This window comes from Ziziphus jujuba, chromosome 8 (assembly GCF_031755915.1).
Source record: "Ziziphus jujuba cultivar Dongzao chromosome 8, ASM3175591v1".
NCBI classification, from domain to species: Eukaryota; Viridiplantae; Streptophyta; class Magnoliopsida; order Rosales; family Rhamnaceae; genus Ziziphus; species Ziziphus jujuba.
Window position 1 is genome coordinate 21,741,852 of NC_083386.1, and position 16,403 is coordinate 21,758,254.

General features: G+C 32.0%; 2 protein-coding genes and 1 pseudogene across 3 annotated transcripts; 1 reads left to right on the forward strand and 2 right to left on the reverse strand.

Moving 5' to 3' along the window:
- Window positions 1-20: 20 nt before the first annotated feature.
- Window positions 21-3,089, reverse strand: LOC107413923 (cation/H(+) antiporter 15-like; annotated as a pseudogene).
- Window positions 3,090-8,726: 5,637 nt separating this feature from the next.
- Window positions 8,727-9,780, forward strand: LOC107413924 (protein EARLY RESPONSIVE TO DEHYDRATION 15). 2 transcript variants are annotated; one of them, XM_025072024.3, is made up of 3 exons: window positions 8,727-8,887; window positions 8,989-9,249; window positions 9,382-9,780. In XM_025072024.3, exons 2-3 carry the CDS (start codon window positions 8,994-8,996, stop codon window positions 9,537-9,539), a joined length of 414 nt encoding a protein of 137 aa, XP_024927792.3. In that variant the 5' UTR covers window positions 8,727-8,887; window positions 8,989-8,993; the 3' UTR covers window positions 9,540-9,780. The 2 variants fall into 2 exon arrangements, with proteins under 2 accessions (XP_024927792.3, XP_024927793.3); XM_025072025.3 differs by having other exon boundaries at window positions 8,781-8,820.
- A 32-nt stretch (window positions 9,781-9,812) lies between these two features.
- On the reverse strand, window positions 9,813-10,638 carry LOC125421681 (heavy metal-associated isoprenylated plant protein 45). Its single transcript, XM_048471038.2, has 3 exons — window positions 10,481-10,638; window positions 10,298-10,373; window positions 9,813-10,182 (listed from the first exon to the last, which is right to left on the reverse strand). The coding sequence occupies exons 1-3, from the start codon at window positions 10,487-10,489 to the stop codon at window positions 10,046-10,048; spliced, it is 222 nt and encodes a 73-aa protein (XP_048326995.1). The 5' UTR covers window positions 10,490-10,638; the 3' UTR covers window positions 9,813-10,045.
- Between the last annotated feature and the right edge of the window lie 5,765 nt (window positions 10,639-16,403).

A 16,403-nucleotide genomic window follows, 5' to 3' on the forward strand; every position in this document is an offset into this window, starting at 1 on the left:
CATCTATAATAAACTCTACAAAAATCTAAAATTAGAGTAATATACTTAGAAATATTTAATTTACAGAAAAGAGACAACAGATTCATTTTGGGAAGGAGAGAGATTTATATTTGATGGAATCATAATCTTATAGATCCCAAATTCTATTTCTTATCATTCTTATCCATTGTAATAGTCCAGGATGTTTTCCCTTCATCATCAAATGGGGCATCATGAATTAGTTGATCTTTATTAAACTCTCGGTTAACTGCATTATTCCCTCCTATTCTCTGTTGTTGCACTACTAACACAGATGCCGCCATTCCAAATTCTGGCAAAGCCAGCATATCGCCGATGACTCCCAGCTCCGGGCAATCACTCCATCTTCCCATCCCTTCAAGAAGCGGTGACTCCGGGTGGCTCCTCCCAACCAGAATCAAATCCAAACAATCAGCCATTGCTCTGATACCAGTAGACAATCCTTCAGCATCTTTCACCATCTCTTCCACAATCACAAACCTCTCATTTCCGGCGTTCGCTTGCCAGTATTCATCGATCAACTCGCTGTCCCTTCTTCTTTCTTTGCTGTTTGTATCCCCAAAGTGAATGAATCGAGCTACTGTTAGATCCACTATTTCATGTTTAGCCATGTGAGCTCCGTATGCTAATGACTCTGCATCATCCTCTCCTCCAATGAATATTACAGCAACATGGTATATATACTGAACGGCTAGAACTGTCCCTGTCCCGGTTAGGATTCCCCGGTCGATGAGAATTGCAACCGAGCAAGGTGCTTTTTTTATGACATTGATGTTCATGTTTATGATGGCTCTGTCCAGTGAACCAACGGTGCCATCTATGGCCCATTGTTTATGAAACGGCAAGATCACTATATTAGCCCTCTTTTCCATCGCCACCCTGCAAATGTCTTCCTGCATCCACTTGAAATGGGAGACACAGGTGAAGGATTGAACAACGGTAGATCTACCACAACGTTGTTGGTATTGTCTCAAGGCGTTTAGGATTTGCATGGAGGTTTCTGTGGTGTTATGTGGGACATGATCATCAAGTTGGTGAGTGATGAGAATGGGAGCTGTTCGGCCTGCAATCTCGACAAGAATGAGTCCGATGACAGCAAGGGGCCTCTTTTCTGAAGCATGGGATACTTCCAGAAGGTTGATGATGGTTGGGACGGCCTCCTGGTTCTGAATGCAGACTAGGATTTTAAGCTCTGACTCGAGTTTGGAATGCTGAACGGTATTTCGCTTGACCATAAAGTATTGGCTGGAGGGATTGTAGAAAAAATTTATCAAGGGGGTTATGATTCCCGTTACCACTATCACTGAGATTACTAACAATGAGAACTCTTGGTCTTTCAGAACCTGCAGAAAGTTTTAGTATTTACATCATTTTGGTTGTCATTCACATCAAATCGGAGACCAACAGAAATAAACAGAGGGAAGTTGGTCAAACCTTATTTTGTCTCCACATGTTGAAAACCATAAGCTCAATGATGCCTCTGCCATTCATAATAAGTCCAAGCACAAAAGCTTCATGCCTAGGTATATTACTATAATGGCCTATTACCATTACAGCTCCAATCTTAATCAAACATGCAAAGAGAGTGATTATCCCCACGCCAATCAAACCCCAGAAATGAACCTTATAGATGTTGGTTTGCAACCCACTGATTGCCAGGTAAGTCGGATAGAACAATCCAGAAGCCAGACTATCGAGCTTTGACATCAACCCTGCCCCGAATGGTGGTCCAGGAGGCACAACCAGGCCAAGAATTAATGGTCCAAACACAAAATGCTGGCCTATCAACTCACCCAGAAATCCAGCCACAAGTACCAATATAAACATAGCAACAACATGTGTCTCCTTTATGGGTTTCCCTTCTCCAGTTCGTCTTCTCATCCACATTATGGCTGGTCGGAAGAGAAGTTGAATAACACCAATGACTGCCACCGCAGATATGATTGCCAACACTGTAGGATTTTAGAGTTGGTATGATTACCCAGAAATGCCATAGGTAGTTGCGGTATAGGTGATACCAAGAGCATCACAGAACATGGCAAACGAGAGGGCTAACCGACCGATTTCGTTGTTGAGGATGTTGAGCTCGGAGAGCAGGCACGCAATGACAGGGAAGCCTCCTAGAGACTGTGAAGCGGCTATGACTGGAAGAGAGTCGGCCATGGTGGCTTCAAGCGGAAGATATTTGACCACGAGTAAGGATAATAAACTAGGAAGTGCCAATGTGAAGATGAAAACTGATAAACCAATGCAAATGGCTCTTCGTTCTGGCTGCAACATGGTACTTGGATCCATCTTCACACCTATGGTGAAGAAGAACATGATTCCGAACTATGCGACGGTTTCGAACACTACCGTGCCTCTTAAAGGGAAGAATTTCGCACCCAAGACCTTTTTGTGTCCCAGAAGTGATGGCCCCAATACCAGACCACCTGTAAATGTTCTATCTGGATCAGTACTTGTATATATATATTCAAAGTAGAAATTTATTAGCAAGAAATTAGATAATATTAATGGTTGAAATGGTTAGAAGAAAAGAGAACCTTACGAAAATCTGTGCTACAATAGTGGATTGTCCGAGAGGTTTGAGACAAACTTCAAGCAGCTTTGATACGCATGAAATTGCAGAAACTTGAAGCAAGAGAAGAGGTGTAGAAGAATGGAAAATGTTACCGAAATTCCAAAAGCCCCTCGGAAGCATGCTGTGGGGATTATGGCAGACCAAAGTCGTGTTCCGAACCACCATTACCAAGGTAGGATTCGTTGCCATTGTTATTGTCTGTGTTTATGTTTCCAGTAACAAGGAAGAAGAAAAAGAAGAAGAAGAAGAAGAAGAAATGGAGAGTAGTGAATGCAAGAGAGAGAGGGAGAGAGAGATTTAACATGGGTGGCCAACCTCATATTTTGGACTTCCTATTTTTAGTATATTTAGAGGCAAATAGAGACAATCCCAGTGTAGAAAGTCTGAAAATTAATCCAGACTATTCGTGAGAAGACCAAACTGTATATATGTACATATATATATATATATGGATCTGAAAAAATGTCCACGACTTAATCTGGTTTCAATTATCAATATATATAAATATATTTATATATATCTACATATCTTTAAAAATAATCGATTAGCAATCTATTGTTTGGATGTTAAAGGATTTTAGATAGCTAGCTTCCAAGCTTAATCTAGTTTCTCCTCCCAATGTTAAGCCAACCTCATTTTGAACACCTGATATATAAGCATAAAAGTAGAATTAAGTTTTTTTCTTTTTTTTTTTTTTTTTTTCCCCCTCTTTCTTCTAATTATTTATTTTTTAATTTCGCTTGGTTTCATTGGCTTGATTTCGTGATTCAAAATTGTAGCATTTTCATTATAAAATTAAAAGAAAAAATAAATTTTTTGGTCACTACTCGAGACACATCATTGTTACGGTTTTCATTTCATTTATATATATATATATATATTTATATTTATATTTATATTTTTTTCTAACATTCTCCCTCACATATAGGTCCATCTTTTTTAGGTTTTTTTTTAGATTTTTTCATGTGTTAAATTTTAATTCTTTTTCATGTGTTAAATTTTAATTCTTTTGGTGTAGTTGTTGAATTTTGAATACAGAATTTTTTAGATCTTTGAATTTGATACTAAATTAAATTATCATTTATTTCAAAAACTCTAACTTAGAGGAGACAAATGTGTTTTAGATGGAACAAAACAAGAAGAAGGTGGGACCGAGAGAGAAGTGGAAGGTATAGGACTTTTGAAAGGAATGAAAGTGTGAGTGGAGTCATGTGATTGGAAAGAGATAGGACTCTAAGAAAATGATGGTGACTTATCTAGAGTGGAAGATAGAGATTGATATGGAAAAGTCGATTCAATGAACACCACATGACATGAGATAAATATTTTGTTTGTTTTAGTATTGAAACACCGGGACTCACTTTGAGAGGATAAGGGACCGAGGTAGACACAAGGGGTAGATCGGGTTTCAAGCTTGTAATGTGTGTAAGGTTGAAGCCACGAATAACATAAACAACCAAACACTTTTAAATTATAATAAATTAGGAGGTTTCTGAAATAATTTTTCAAACGAATATGTATTATTTAGTGTTGGTGTTATTAATCGATTAATTAGATGAGTGGCAGTAATGAAAGCAAATGACCAGAAGTTGGAAGGAAAGCCAGCTTGAGTTAACAAGGCCATACCGGTTTCATGAATATGACGATGTTGACGTTCAACAAAGCCGTTGTGTTGTGGCGTATGAGGTGTAGAAAGATAATGAGTAATGCCATGTTGTTGAAAGAAAGGCTTGAGTTTAATGAACTCATCACCATTGTCTGAATAAAAAGAAATTAAAGGTAATTGAAAATATTTTTCAACAATCTTTTTAAATTGAACAAAAATTGAAGAAACATATAATTTATTAGAAATAGAAAATAGCGAGTATATCTTATATAATGATCCACAAAGATAACATAAAATTTGAAACCATCATAAGACATAACAAAGGCAGGATCCCAAACATCTAAATAAACTAATTGCAATGGTTGTGAACTAGAAAAAGACCAGACACCAAAAGGAAGTCTGTGAGACTTGTTACAGAGACATGAATTGCGGTTGAATTTATTGAAGGACAAAATAGGAAGAGAGTATCGAGAAATCATTTGACGAAGAATTTGATCTGATGGTTGACCAAGGAAATGATGCCAGTCCTGAAAGGGTTGTTTTAACACTAGTATACGCAGTGGGAACAGAGGAAGAAATAATAGCTATTGGCAACTCATAAACGCCATTACGAAGAGGTCCTTTGAGAAGTGTGTTGCCCGTTTTGGAGATCCTTGACAAGAAAATAGTGAGGTAAAAATTCAATAGATAAGTTATTAGATTGACCAAATTTTGACACAGATAGTAGATTTCGGGTCATTTGAGGAACACATAATACATTAGTTAAAGTAAAAGATTTGGAAGAAGATGATAATGTAGCAAAGCCAATATGAGTAATTTGAAGTTTATTACCATTACCCACAGCAATCTCATCTGTACCGTCATATTCAGAGTGAAGAGAGAGAGTATTAAGATCTTGAGCCACATGATCAGAGGCACCAGAGTCAAGTGACCATGGTTGAGATGAAGTTTGTGGTGCAGGACCTAAAATAGAATTTGAGTGAAAAGCCTGAGGAGGATAATTCCGAGGAACAAAGGGTGGGTGTTGTTGACAAGGAGTACAAGTCCACTATTGTTTGAGAAGTGGACAGAAACGAGCTGAATGCCCTTGTTGAACACATAGTTGACACTGACTTTTAAAACCTGCTGAGAAATTTCCTTGGTTGCTGTGTCGGGTTTGATTATTGACACTCCCAGAAAATTGACACTCCCAGAAAATTTGGTTTGATGGGTGGGAGAAGCATAAAACTTAGAGGAAGCAGATGACATGGGAGTAGGGATCCTGGTGGCTGCATTTGCCGTGATAGGAGAGTCAGAAAGTTTGGGTTCATGCTTTTTCGTATAGCTTAAATATTCAATGAGTTTCTCATATAATTCTTCAAAAAGTAATGGTACTATCTCTTGAACGGAATGTAGCAGAGATGCTCTCAAATTCAGTTGATAATCCATTAAGAACATATAATATGAGATCATCAGCAGAGACTGGGTTCTTGATGAGAGCTAATTCATCAGAGGCAGATTTAACATCAGTCAGGTCTTTGAGAATTGATCGAGAGCCTTGCACTTTAATGAGGCATTCACGAAGACGTAAAACTCTGGAACGAGACAGCTTGACAAAAGTAAAAGCTAATTTTTGCCATGCTTCTCTTGAGGTTTCTGCTATGGAAACAAAATGATGCACTTCAAGAGAAAGAGAGGCAAGTAAAGCACCAAGGCCAAAATAGATAATAAGAGTTGGGAGTGTTGTCTGGAAGAGTTGGTGAGGGACAAGGCAATGGGCCATCAATAAAATCATATAGATCATAATCTACAAGTAGGGCATCAAATTGTTTCTTCCATAGAAAGTATGTAGTTTCCTTGAGTTTCAGAGGGGCTTGTGTGGCGGTATTAATGACAACAAGATTGCGGTTGGCAAAGATAGGGTCATTACGCAACATGAGATTGTTTAGATGCAGAAGCGTTAGAAGAAGAATCGGCCATGACAAATGAGAAGAGAGAAAAAAAAAAAAAAAAAAAAAAAGATAAACTCAGTTGAGTATAAAATGCTTTGATACAATGTAACAAAAACAGAGTATGAGGGTAAAAATAATTATTTCTCATTAATGAACAGTGTCAATATATACACACATGATGAGCAAAACTGAATGACTTAGATAACTATTATCTACAAGTTACAACAATATATACAGATAAGGGTAAGCACTATAACTTCTGTAGGCTAAAAAGACGGGAAAGGCTTATTAGGCTTTACATGTAACATTTCAATTGACTAACATGAGGAATTGAAAATAAATTGGGCGTTGCTTTCTTTTATAGATTTATAGTTTTAAAAATTCCAAAAAAAATAAATAAGACTCAATTATTACTGTGATATTAATGTGGATTTCACTAGTACAATATGGATTTCATTGGTTACTATCATCACTTATGACAAATACTTTATTATGAAGTCAATAACAATAAAAAAAAAAAAAAAAAAAAAAAAAAAAAAAAAAAAACTCTTTGTCACAATTCATGATCATCATTAAGTCAAATACATGCCTGCTTAGGATTTATTTATTATTTTTTTTGGGTGATACATGCCCCCTTGGGATTGGTATTTTAATGGATTACTTTTATTATAAGTTAATTTTTCATATTAAATTTTTAGTTTTAAAAGTTCAGAACAAAATTAAATACATCCAACTATTGATTGCCGTATTAGCAATACTGTAATAGATATAATTTGTGATGAATATAAATATGAAAAATTGCAAAACTCATCAAAATCATAAAAAAATTGAAAAACTTGTTAACAATATACTAATATTTTACAAGTTCAAAGCATTCCTAAATGTGTTTCATGTCTTTTATTTTAAAGAGTTAATTATTAAAAATAAGTACTAATGAATTTTTAACATTGATATTATAATATAAAGAGTAATTTTAATTCTCAAAATATAGAGATCCAAATCTGCTATTTATTTTAATATTATATTAACTTAATTTAATATAGTATAAATTCATGTATCACTATATAATATTTTTGAAAGATAATCTATATAAAAACAAAGAAGAAATATAAATAGAATAACAAATATTTATCAAAAAAAAATATGAATAAAATATGTTATCAAAGAATAATTTAAAATTTTAATATTTATCTTAAAGATACACTTAATTATTAAAAATATACTTTTTATTGTAAAGAGTTTGATTTCAAATTTTCAAAAGTTGAGAATAACAAAAATGCTTTAAAATTTTACTATTGTGCATGCTCTTTATTTAAAGAGTCTAATGCTCTCATATCTTCAAGCGTTGAAAAATAACAAAAATGCCTCCTGCGGAAATCCACCCTTAATGGGGTCAGGAATCTTTGTTTAAACAGGTCACAGGGCAGGCATGACCAAGAAAGTTTGCCTGCGATGGGGATAGGATCCGTCCCTTATATTACCATATTTAATTTTATTAAATTTTTTAATATAAATATACTATTTCAAAAAAAAAATAGTACTGAAATTTACATTTTTTTTAATGCTTAATATATAATTTATTATAATATATTTTAATATATAAATATATTGAGGTAAGTTCTTATATGACAGTTTTTTTGAATAATAATCGAAATTTGAATCCCTTGTTCTAAATATACAAAATATATAATGTATATTGATGTAAAATATGTATGCTTCTATGTTACAATAATTTTTTTAGATTTGTTTTTGAGGATCAGGGACGGGGCATGTTAGAGAAAGTGAAACAGAAATTGGAGCTTTTAAATGAGTATTTGGAAACTACTTTTTAAAAGAACTTTCTTTTTGTTGTTTGGGATATTGTAGAAATTTTTATTTCATTATGTACAAATGTAAATGATGAAATAGGAATTCAGCAGAAAAAAACAAGTAAAAGATGAAATATGAATTTTAAAGAGACAAATGACTTGTGTGTTTTTCAGAAGAACTTTACAAGTTACTCTAAGCTAACTAACCTAATTGGTGTAATAGGTGATTTTATTTTTACAAAATAATTGAAAATGATTTCAAATTTTTTTATTTTTATCAAACACTATAAAAAGAAAAAGGTGTTTTCACCATTTCTGCAGCGGTTTTAGACCTCCCAAAAATCACTTTCACCTCTTAAAATTATTCAAATAGGTTCAAAAACAGTTTCTTAATTGCAAAAACCATCTTTGGGTTTTCAAGAACCAGCAGTTCTTAAAAAAGAAGAGTGGGGTATTTGGGTTACTCGTCTGGCCATTCAGATGCCACTCATACCTACCTAGCAGTAAGCCCATAACCGAAGTAGATCAGATTTTCGTTATCATGAAAGGCCCAAAAAAAATAATAATAAATGCGTGGGTAAAGTCCCCAAAAAAAAAATAATAATAATAATTTAATGCGTAGGTAAAGGATAAGAACAATGACGTGTAAGCACATGGATGATACCCCATGTGGAAATCACTCACGTTCATGTACCTTTCGTATAAAAAAAATTATTTATTTTTTAAAAAATAATTCTATGGGCATAAAAAACCGAACCACCCGCGGCTTTGCACTTTAGTTTCTGTTTTTAGTAGGTAGGTGGTATTTCTGTAATACAACCCCAAAACTTAGGTCTATCTCTTTGCTCATCATGTTTATATATTCATCATCACCAGGTAGTACTAAATATTTCCTAGTCTTATCCTTATCCAGCTTTTTGTTTGAGAATTCAGAAAATTTCAGGTTTTTTTTCTACTTTTTTTTTTTTTTTGTATTTTTATTTTTTCTCAGTATGAGAAATTTTCAACTTAAGCACTAATTTTCTTTCTTTTTGAATTGAACAGTGGCAATGGACGTAATTTCTGCAAGAATGTCGTCGTCGACATTGAACCCTAACGCGCCGATGTTCGTTCCATTGGCGTATCGGACGGTGGAGGACTTCTCCGATGAATGGTGGGCCCTGGTGCAATCTTCCCCTTGGTTCCGCGACTACTGGCTACAGGAATGTTTCCATGATCCCCAAGATGACCCTTCCTTTGTCGATATTTACGATCCTGTCCTCCCCGAAATTGACGCTCTCTTCCACGATGCTGATATCATCAATGGTTAGTAATATTCATCACTGCGTCCAGAACGAGTCGAATTGCCCGAGTTGTTTTTTTTTTAACAGATCTGAATCGTTTTGTGTTGTCCTTTTTTTCTTTTTTCTTTTTTTTTTTTTTTTTTTGGTGGAACAGAGGAGGGAGGAGGAGACCATAGCAAGGAACTGGTTTCAATGGGAGCCTTGAAATGGCGAAAAGGCAGGGCTTTAACGGAAGTTCCGAGGTATATTGAAAAAGCTCCGAAGATTGTGAATGTGAAAGTGAGTCCAAGGACGATTCAGCAGCCGAGGTAGATCTGTTTTGGCTCAGTGAGTTCGTACCTAAGTTTATCAGCATGTTCGAGGTTCACCAATGATCTTAAGAATTGTTGTCAAAATCTGGTTTTCGTTGTAAATTTCTGTACAGACTGTAACTTCCATGTCGTAGACTAATTTCTCATGCTTGTTGTTTCTGTAGTTTGTACCTTGTTTTTCAGAAAATAAAAGCATAACAAAAACAAAAGGAAAAAAAAACAAAAAAAAGAATTTATTTTCACCGATACAATTGCTACTATAATCTAGTGAATATTATTAATATAAGTTTATAAATATATAAATAAAATATTATTATATAATTCCAGAAAGTAGGATTGCAAAATTGAAGAGGGAATGGCAGTGAAATTGTATGGAAAAACCCTCAGAATTAGAAAAGAAAGATATAATACAAAGAAATAATTAAAGGCCATAAACTAGGAACTATTATTTTGTTATGATGATTTAATTGCTAACCGAGGCATATATAAAAATGGAGATGTTTATTTTTAACATGTTTGTTCTGCTTCCCATGTGCTTGCTGTCTTTCCAATCTTGTGAATTACTTTAATGACTTCTTCAGTTGTAACATTACCAGTTACAGTCACCTTGTTCAGCTGTGTATCAACATTATATGTTTCAATATCTGCTAACCAAAAAAAAAAAAAAAAAAGAAGATAAAAATCCCATTGAAGCAAAATTCAGAATAATTCTTCATAATAAGCAAATCAAACTAAAAGCAATTAACGTGATGTGCTTACCTTGAATTTTCTTGATGGCCTTCAAAATCTTCTTGATACATTCATCACAGTGCAAACCCACCTTCAATTCCACCACCTAATATTCAACGAACCCAGAAAGAAGAAGAAAACAGTGTTAGTTCCTGTGACCATATAATCTTAAGTTAAATTCGGGGGCTGAAAATGTTTGTTAAGAGGGCTTACATTTGCCATCTAGTTAAGATTTTCTCCTGAGTGAATTGTTGTTATGAGCTTGTAGAAGGACGAAATGTTCTAATGGAAAGAGAAAGTGGGCAAAGAGGGTTCCTTTTTAACCCCCTCCAGAATAGTGAAAAACAGCTATAAACAAACAAGCAATGGGAGGGGCGAGAGAAAGAGAGAGAGGTATTGGATTCTTTACGTGATTGACGGGTGCCTTTTCTTTTTCCTCTTTTGCAAAGCCACTTTTATTCCTAATTAGCTTAACGAAGGGTGCTGATGGCTATAGCAATGATCCTCAAAGCACAAGGTCGGCGAAAAGCTATTAACCTGCTGGGCTTGTTGGGACAAAGATGGTGCGAATTTGTCGTTTTATAGCTAGCTTACTCTTCAATAAGGACCATATGTGGAAAGGGTCGAGCTGTGTTCACACGGATTGTGGTATGAAAGAAACAATATTATAATTCGCCACCCTAATAAGCCTGGGCTATGGGAAGGGGTTGAAAAATGAAAAGGGAGATTATAAATGTGGCAGAGCAAACACCGTTGAAGGACCTTTCCAGGCTAAACGTCTTTGTTGCAGGCCTCTGCCAGTACATTATTCCGTAATCTACAAATGGGTTTAGCTAGTATATCCTGCTTTTTAGGTCCTAATATAATATTTATTTATATGTGTGCATATTTTTTTTTTCTTTTTTTAAAGGTAATAAATAATGCATATCTTGTATGTATGGGTTTTTGGCACCAATGAGTAGTCCAGTTTTAACACTTTTCACTTTAGCATGTGTAGTATCAAATTTGTACCTTGTCAAGTTAATCAACATATAGCATCAGTCCAAAATTTTCATATAGTGAGTGCTGCTAATCAGTCCAAAACTTTCATAAAGTGACCCAATTCACAAAAAGTCCAGGTTCTCTCATCCACAACGTGGCTATATGTGAATCCATCGTCATTGAGGAGTATATTGATGATATTGGAGTTCAATTGATGCCATATGATCCTCACCAGAGAGCCCATGCCAGGTTCTAGGCCGACTTCATTGGCTAGAAGGAAGTTTTTAATTTTCCTTGGAGTATTATGTGTCCAAATATAACACAATTTAAAGTTTTTTATTTTCCTTGGAGTATTATGTGTACAAATATAACACAATTTTTCTCATTGGTTTCTTATTTTCACTTACTTATTATTTTCCATTTAAATTAAAATGGAAGTTGATAAAAAGATATTTTGGCAACTAAAGGATATTTTTACTAAGTTTTAAGCTTCTAAGGAAATAATTAGAAATTTAACATTCATAAAGTATGAAAAAAAATTTATTTTCACTTGGCAATATTAAACTTAAAAGATTTAAGAGTTAATTGCATGTAAGTACTTTGTATTTTGGTTATATTTTGCACATTGGATCTTCAAGGTTAAAACTTTCCACTTCAAACTCTCAATTTATATTTATTTCATAATAATTTAATTTTCATTAATTCCTTTATTGAATAATAAAAACTTTAAAAATTGAGAAAATTGATTAGCTTTCTCAACTTACAACGGGATGAGAAAAAATTGATTAATTAATTAATAAGAAAACTAGTCAATTTTTTGCTTTTAATTTTTTAAACTTTCATATGTCAATTTGGGAATTGATATAAGAATTGGACAAATGTAAAATAAGTTGCAATTTGAAGATTTAATATAGAGAACAATTTAAACCCAAGGCCCAATCGGCAATCAGACCAAAATACAAGATACTAAAATGTGATTAACTCTAAAATTCAATACCTTTTCTACATGATCTTTTTTCTATGAATGAAGTGCAAATATTTCTTAGTTAATCACATCTTACATATTATAAATAATTTTTAGTGGTTATTTATTTTAATTAATAAAGCATCTTCAATGACATGTTGTTTGGACATATAATTGCTAAAAAAATAGAAAAATACTTTTTGTCATTATTAGTGAATGATCATTAGTGGAATCTCTATGTCAAATGACAATTTAAATAATTATTATTAAAGAGTTTATTTTTTTTTAGTATAAAAATAATAAAATTAAATATTTCAATTAAATATTGACACATGAACTGGTAATATATTATTAACAAATAGCAAGATTTTAAAAAATAGCATTGATGCCCTTATTTTGTATCTTTCATGGGGTTGCTAAATTTTGGCAATCCATTTTTTTGATACTACATACCATGATAATACAGTATGTGGATCAGATACATTTATTGAATTAAATTTTTATTATGTTATTATTTTTTATTGGTAAAAAATAGGCATATCTAAAATAAGCTAATAAAATTTATAATTTGACAATTCCATTTCTTAATACTTGCAATGCTAAAATTTGACATTAATATTTATGATTAAAAAATTCATACCGATGCCCAAAAAACATTTATAATGACCAATATACCATGCTGCTCGTACTGTTTGTTGACCATAAATTATGGACTTGTTACCGTAGGGAACACGTGGTGTATATATATATATATATATATGAATAATACGATGTTTGTTTGTTTCTCTTGATTGAGGCTAGTAGTTGGAGAAGCATAAGAGACCCGTTAAATATTTCTTATTTTGTGCTTATGATATTGGATTGTAGATGGGGATGCTTGAAAGAAATATCAACGGGTGATGGACGGGGTGGGAAAAAAAAAAAAAGGGAAAGAGAAATATAGATGGTTACCTCAGTGGATGGAATGAGAGAGTGAATTCTGAGGCTTCTCGTATCTCAATGATTTGTGTACAAATTATTGCCATTTATTATGTTCCTGGAGGAACTATTCTTGTACATATCATAGTCGTCTCTTATACCGACAATTGTTCATATTAACAATGCCGTTTCATTAATCTCCAAATGGTTGTTAAAACAACCTCAAAAGTATAAAATGATCCTGACCCACCCTATGCAAACTCTAAAACCTAAAATCTTTATGCATGGAAATATGCTAATGGGGAAATATGCTTATGAGAAATATGCAACCTAAAATCTTTATGCATGGAATATGCTAATGAGAAATATGCAGGTTGTTATGTTAAGTAGAAAGTTAAGCAATCTGACATCATAGTTAAGTTTTTGAAAATTAGTGGCATGAAAGAAAGTTAGTTTGTTGTATTTGCTTGTTAAAAAAATATGTATATATAATTTGTATATTTAGTGTATTTTCAATGGGTGTTGATGGGTTGAGGTGGATTTAAAGAAATTCTAAACCTGTTTCAAGCAAGGAATTTAAAAAAAAAAAAAAACTTTAGATAGATATTAAACAAAATAAAGCAAAAATAATGTTAAAACTAAAACCATAAATATTGATCAATTTTATATGATTGTGTTTTTTTGATTGAAAAAAAATAGTATTGAATTTCATAATTTCTTCATATTTTTATATTTTTTTAAGAAAATTAAAGCTAAATAATCAATGTATTACTCTAACAGTTGATGGGAATGAAAAACGGATCAAGTTGTAAAAATGATATATGTAACAGTAATTTTGATATAATTTATGTGGCATTTATTTTGATTTTTTTTTAAATATTATTTATCATCATTGGTGAATTATCATCAATAAAACTTACATATCAAATAATAATTTAAATATTTATTAAAAGAGGTACATAACAAATAACAATTTAAATAGTTATCATTAAAAAAAATTTTAAAATTTTAATATAAAAATATTAAAATTAAATATTCTAATTAAAATATACCATATAAGTTAGAAATGGTCATCAACAATAATAAATAACAAAATTCTTTTTTTTTTAAAATAGATATAAAATTTTTGAGAAATATATTCACATCATAAAATTATTAACCATACTACAATTTAATAATATTTTTATATTCTGAAAATACCCATAATAAAAGGTCAGGAATTATACAATACACCATGTATCGGAGCAGTTCATGTTTGTTTCAATATCATATATAAATGCAAATATATATATATATATATATATATATATATTTTGCTAGTTTCAGTGTTTGTGTGTGGTTTGTCTAAAGACAATTACCCCCATTGTTCAAAATTCCTTAACAATTTCACAAGCAGTCACTATAGCCACATTCTCAATTCTCTCCTACAAAATTAAAAAGAAAAAAAAAAAAACAGCAAAATAAATATTTTTATATATAATAACAAAAAAAAAATGATAAAATGATAAACAAAAAATGAAGTTGGTGATGGTGGTGTCTATGTGAGGACCTCAAATAACAATAATAATAACAATAATAATAAAATAACAAAAAAAATGATAAAATAGCTAGATTGTAACAAGAGGCCGTGTGGTAAGAGAGAGCATCAATAACTCAATCTATGAGCTGGTTTGGAGTCTCACAAAAAAAAAAAAAAAAAAAAAAACATGATTATAACAAAATGAGACAGAGCTTGAATTTGAAGAAAATTACAAAATGTTCTCACCGAGAGGAGATAAATTCTTAATAGATCTGAATCGTCTAAAGTAAATCGAGGCCATGATTCAAAACCGACAATCGGAATAATTAAGACAAATATAAGTTTTGTTTAGAAATCACAATGAAGTAAAGAATCGAAATAGCCAATAGAAACTTGCAAGAATCGATCGGTGAAGGGACAATAATTCACAGATTATGCGTACTCAAATTTCAAGCAGATCAAGCTTTAAATGTCAACCGAAAGCCACAAATCAAACATTATGAACAAGCAAAATAAAATAAAAATAATAAAAAACAAACAAACAAACTCTGAATCATAAGACCCTAAGACCATGGAATTGTCATCTCATCATCCAAATTATTTATTTTTTATTTTTAAAAAGGTAAAACCCACGAGCCTGCTTCTTCTTCCACCGATCTGAAATCCTCACCCTTCCTTTCCATGGCTGTCAATACCCAAAACCCATATTTCCCTAACCTCCAAACCCTTTTAAAAAAATCTAAGAGGGAAAAGAAAGAAGATAGTAATATTTATCATCGTTGGTTCAAACCCATATCTCACCATCATTTTTTTTTAATTATATTTGCTTTTTAAAAAAAAACAAAAAAAGGGGGGAAAAAAACCATTATTTTTATTTTATTTTTTTTGTTTTCATGGAATATTAGGCCCTGATTTTCTTCTTCTTCTATTTGTCTCTGAGTGAGAAGCTGAGGAGGAGGAAGGAGAAGACGGAAAGAGTGGGCTGACAAATACTTAGATTCTTCTATTTAAAATCCTAATCTTACAATACAGATTCTCAAAAATTGGGGATAAAAGATTATTTAATTTATTATCTTATTTTGTTTAGAGTATTAATGAAAATTATGGGTCATAGAGTATGTATGTTTAATTTTAAATAATAAATATAAATTATTAATATAGTTAGCAAATCAAATTTTTGACTGAGAATATATAGTGATCACTTTTTATACTGTGGATAGAATTCTCCTAAGCTTTTTAATGGTATTTCAATATAATTTTCAAGAGATAATTTATGAGGCACTCATTTTGATTTTCTTTTTAAAGAAAGATAAGGTTTCTAAGGTATTTCTATATAATTTTCAAGAGAGTAATAAACTTGCAAGTATATCTAGCAATTCGATCACAATTTTTCGTATTAAATTCTGTGTTTAGAAGTAAATAATGTCATAAAATATTTCAGATTTCCTTCATATTAAGCATTTATTATTTATATTTATGCATATAAATATTGACCAATTTCATATGATTGTGTTGAATTTCATAATTTCTTTTAACATTTTGTTCAAACTGTGGAAAGAGATTCAAGGTAAAGTATTAATAGATTATCTAATTAAAGAGATTATGGGGAATAAAATGTAAAATCCAATTTGATATAATTTATGTGTCCCATTTTGATTTTCTCTTTAAATAAAGAGAAATGTAAATTATCCAAAAGCTATTTCTATACAATTTTCAAGAGAGTACTAAGCGGGGATCTTAAGTTGGTAAAATGT

Coding starts and splice junctions, on each gene's coding strand:
- LOC107413924 (XM_025072025.3), top strand. CDS start 8,796: ATGTTTATATATTCATCATCACCAG. Junction 8,821..8,988: donor TATATATTCATCATCACCAG/GTAGTACTAAAT, acceptor TGAATTGAACAG/TGGCAATGGACGTAATTTCT. Junction 9,250..9,381: donor CGATGCTGATATCATCAATG/GTTAGTAATATT, acceptor TTGGTGGAACAG/AGGAGGGAGGAGGAGACCAT.
- LOC125421681 (XM_048471038.2), bottom strand. Junction 10,183..10,297: donor GGCCATCAAGAAAATTCAAG/GTAAGCACATCA, acceptor TTTGGTTAGCAG/ATATTGAAACATATAATGTT.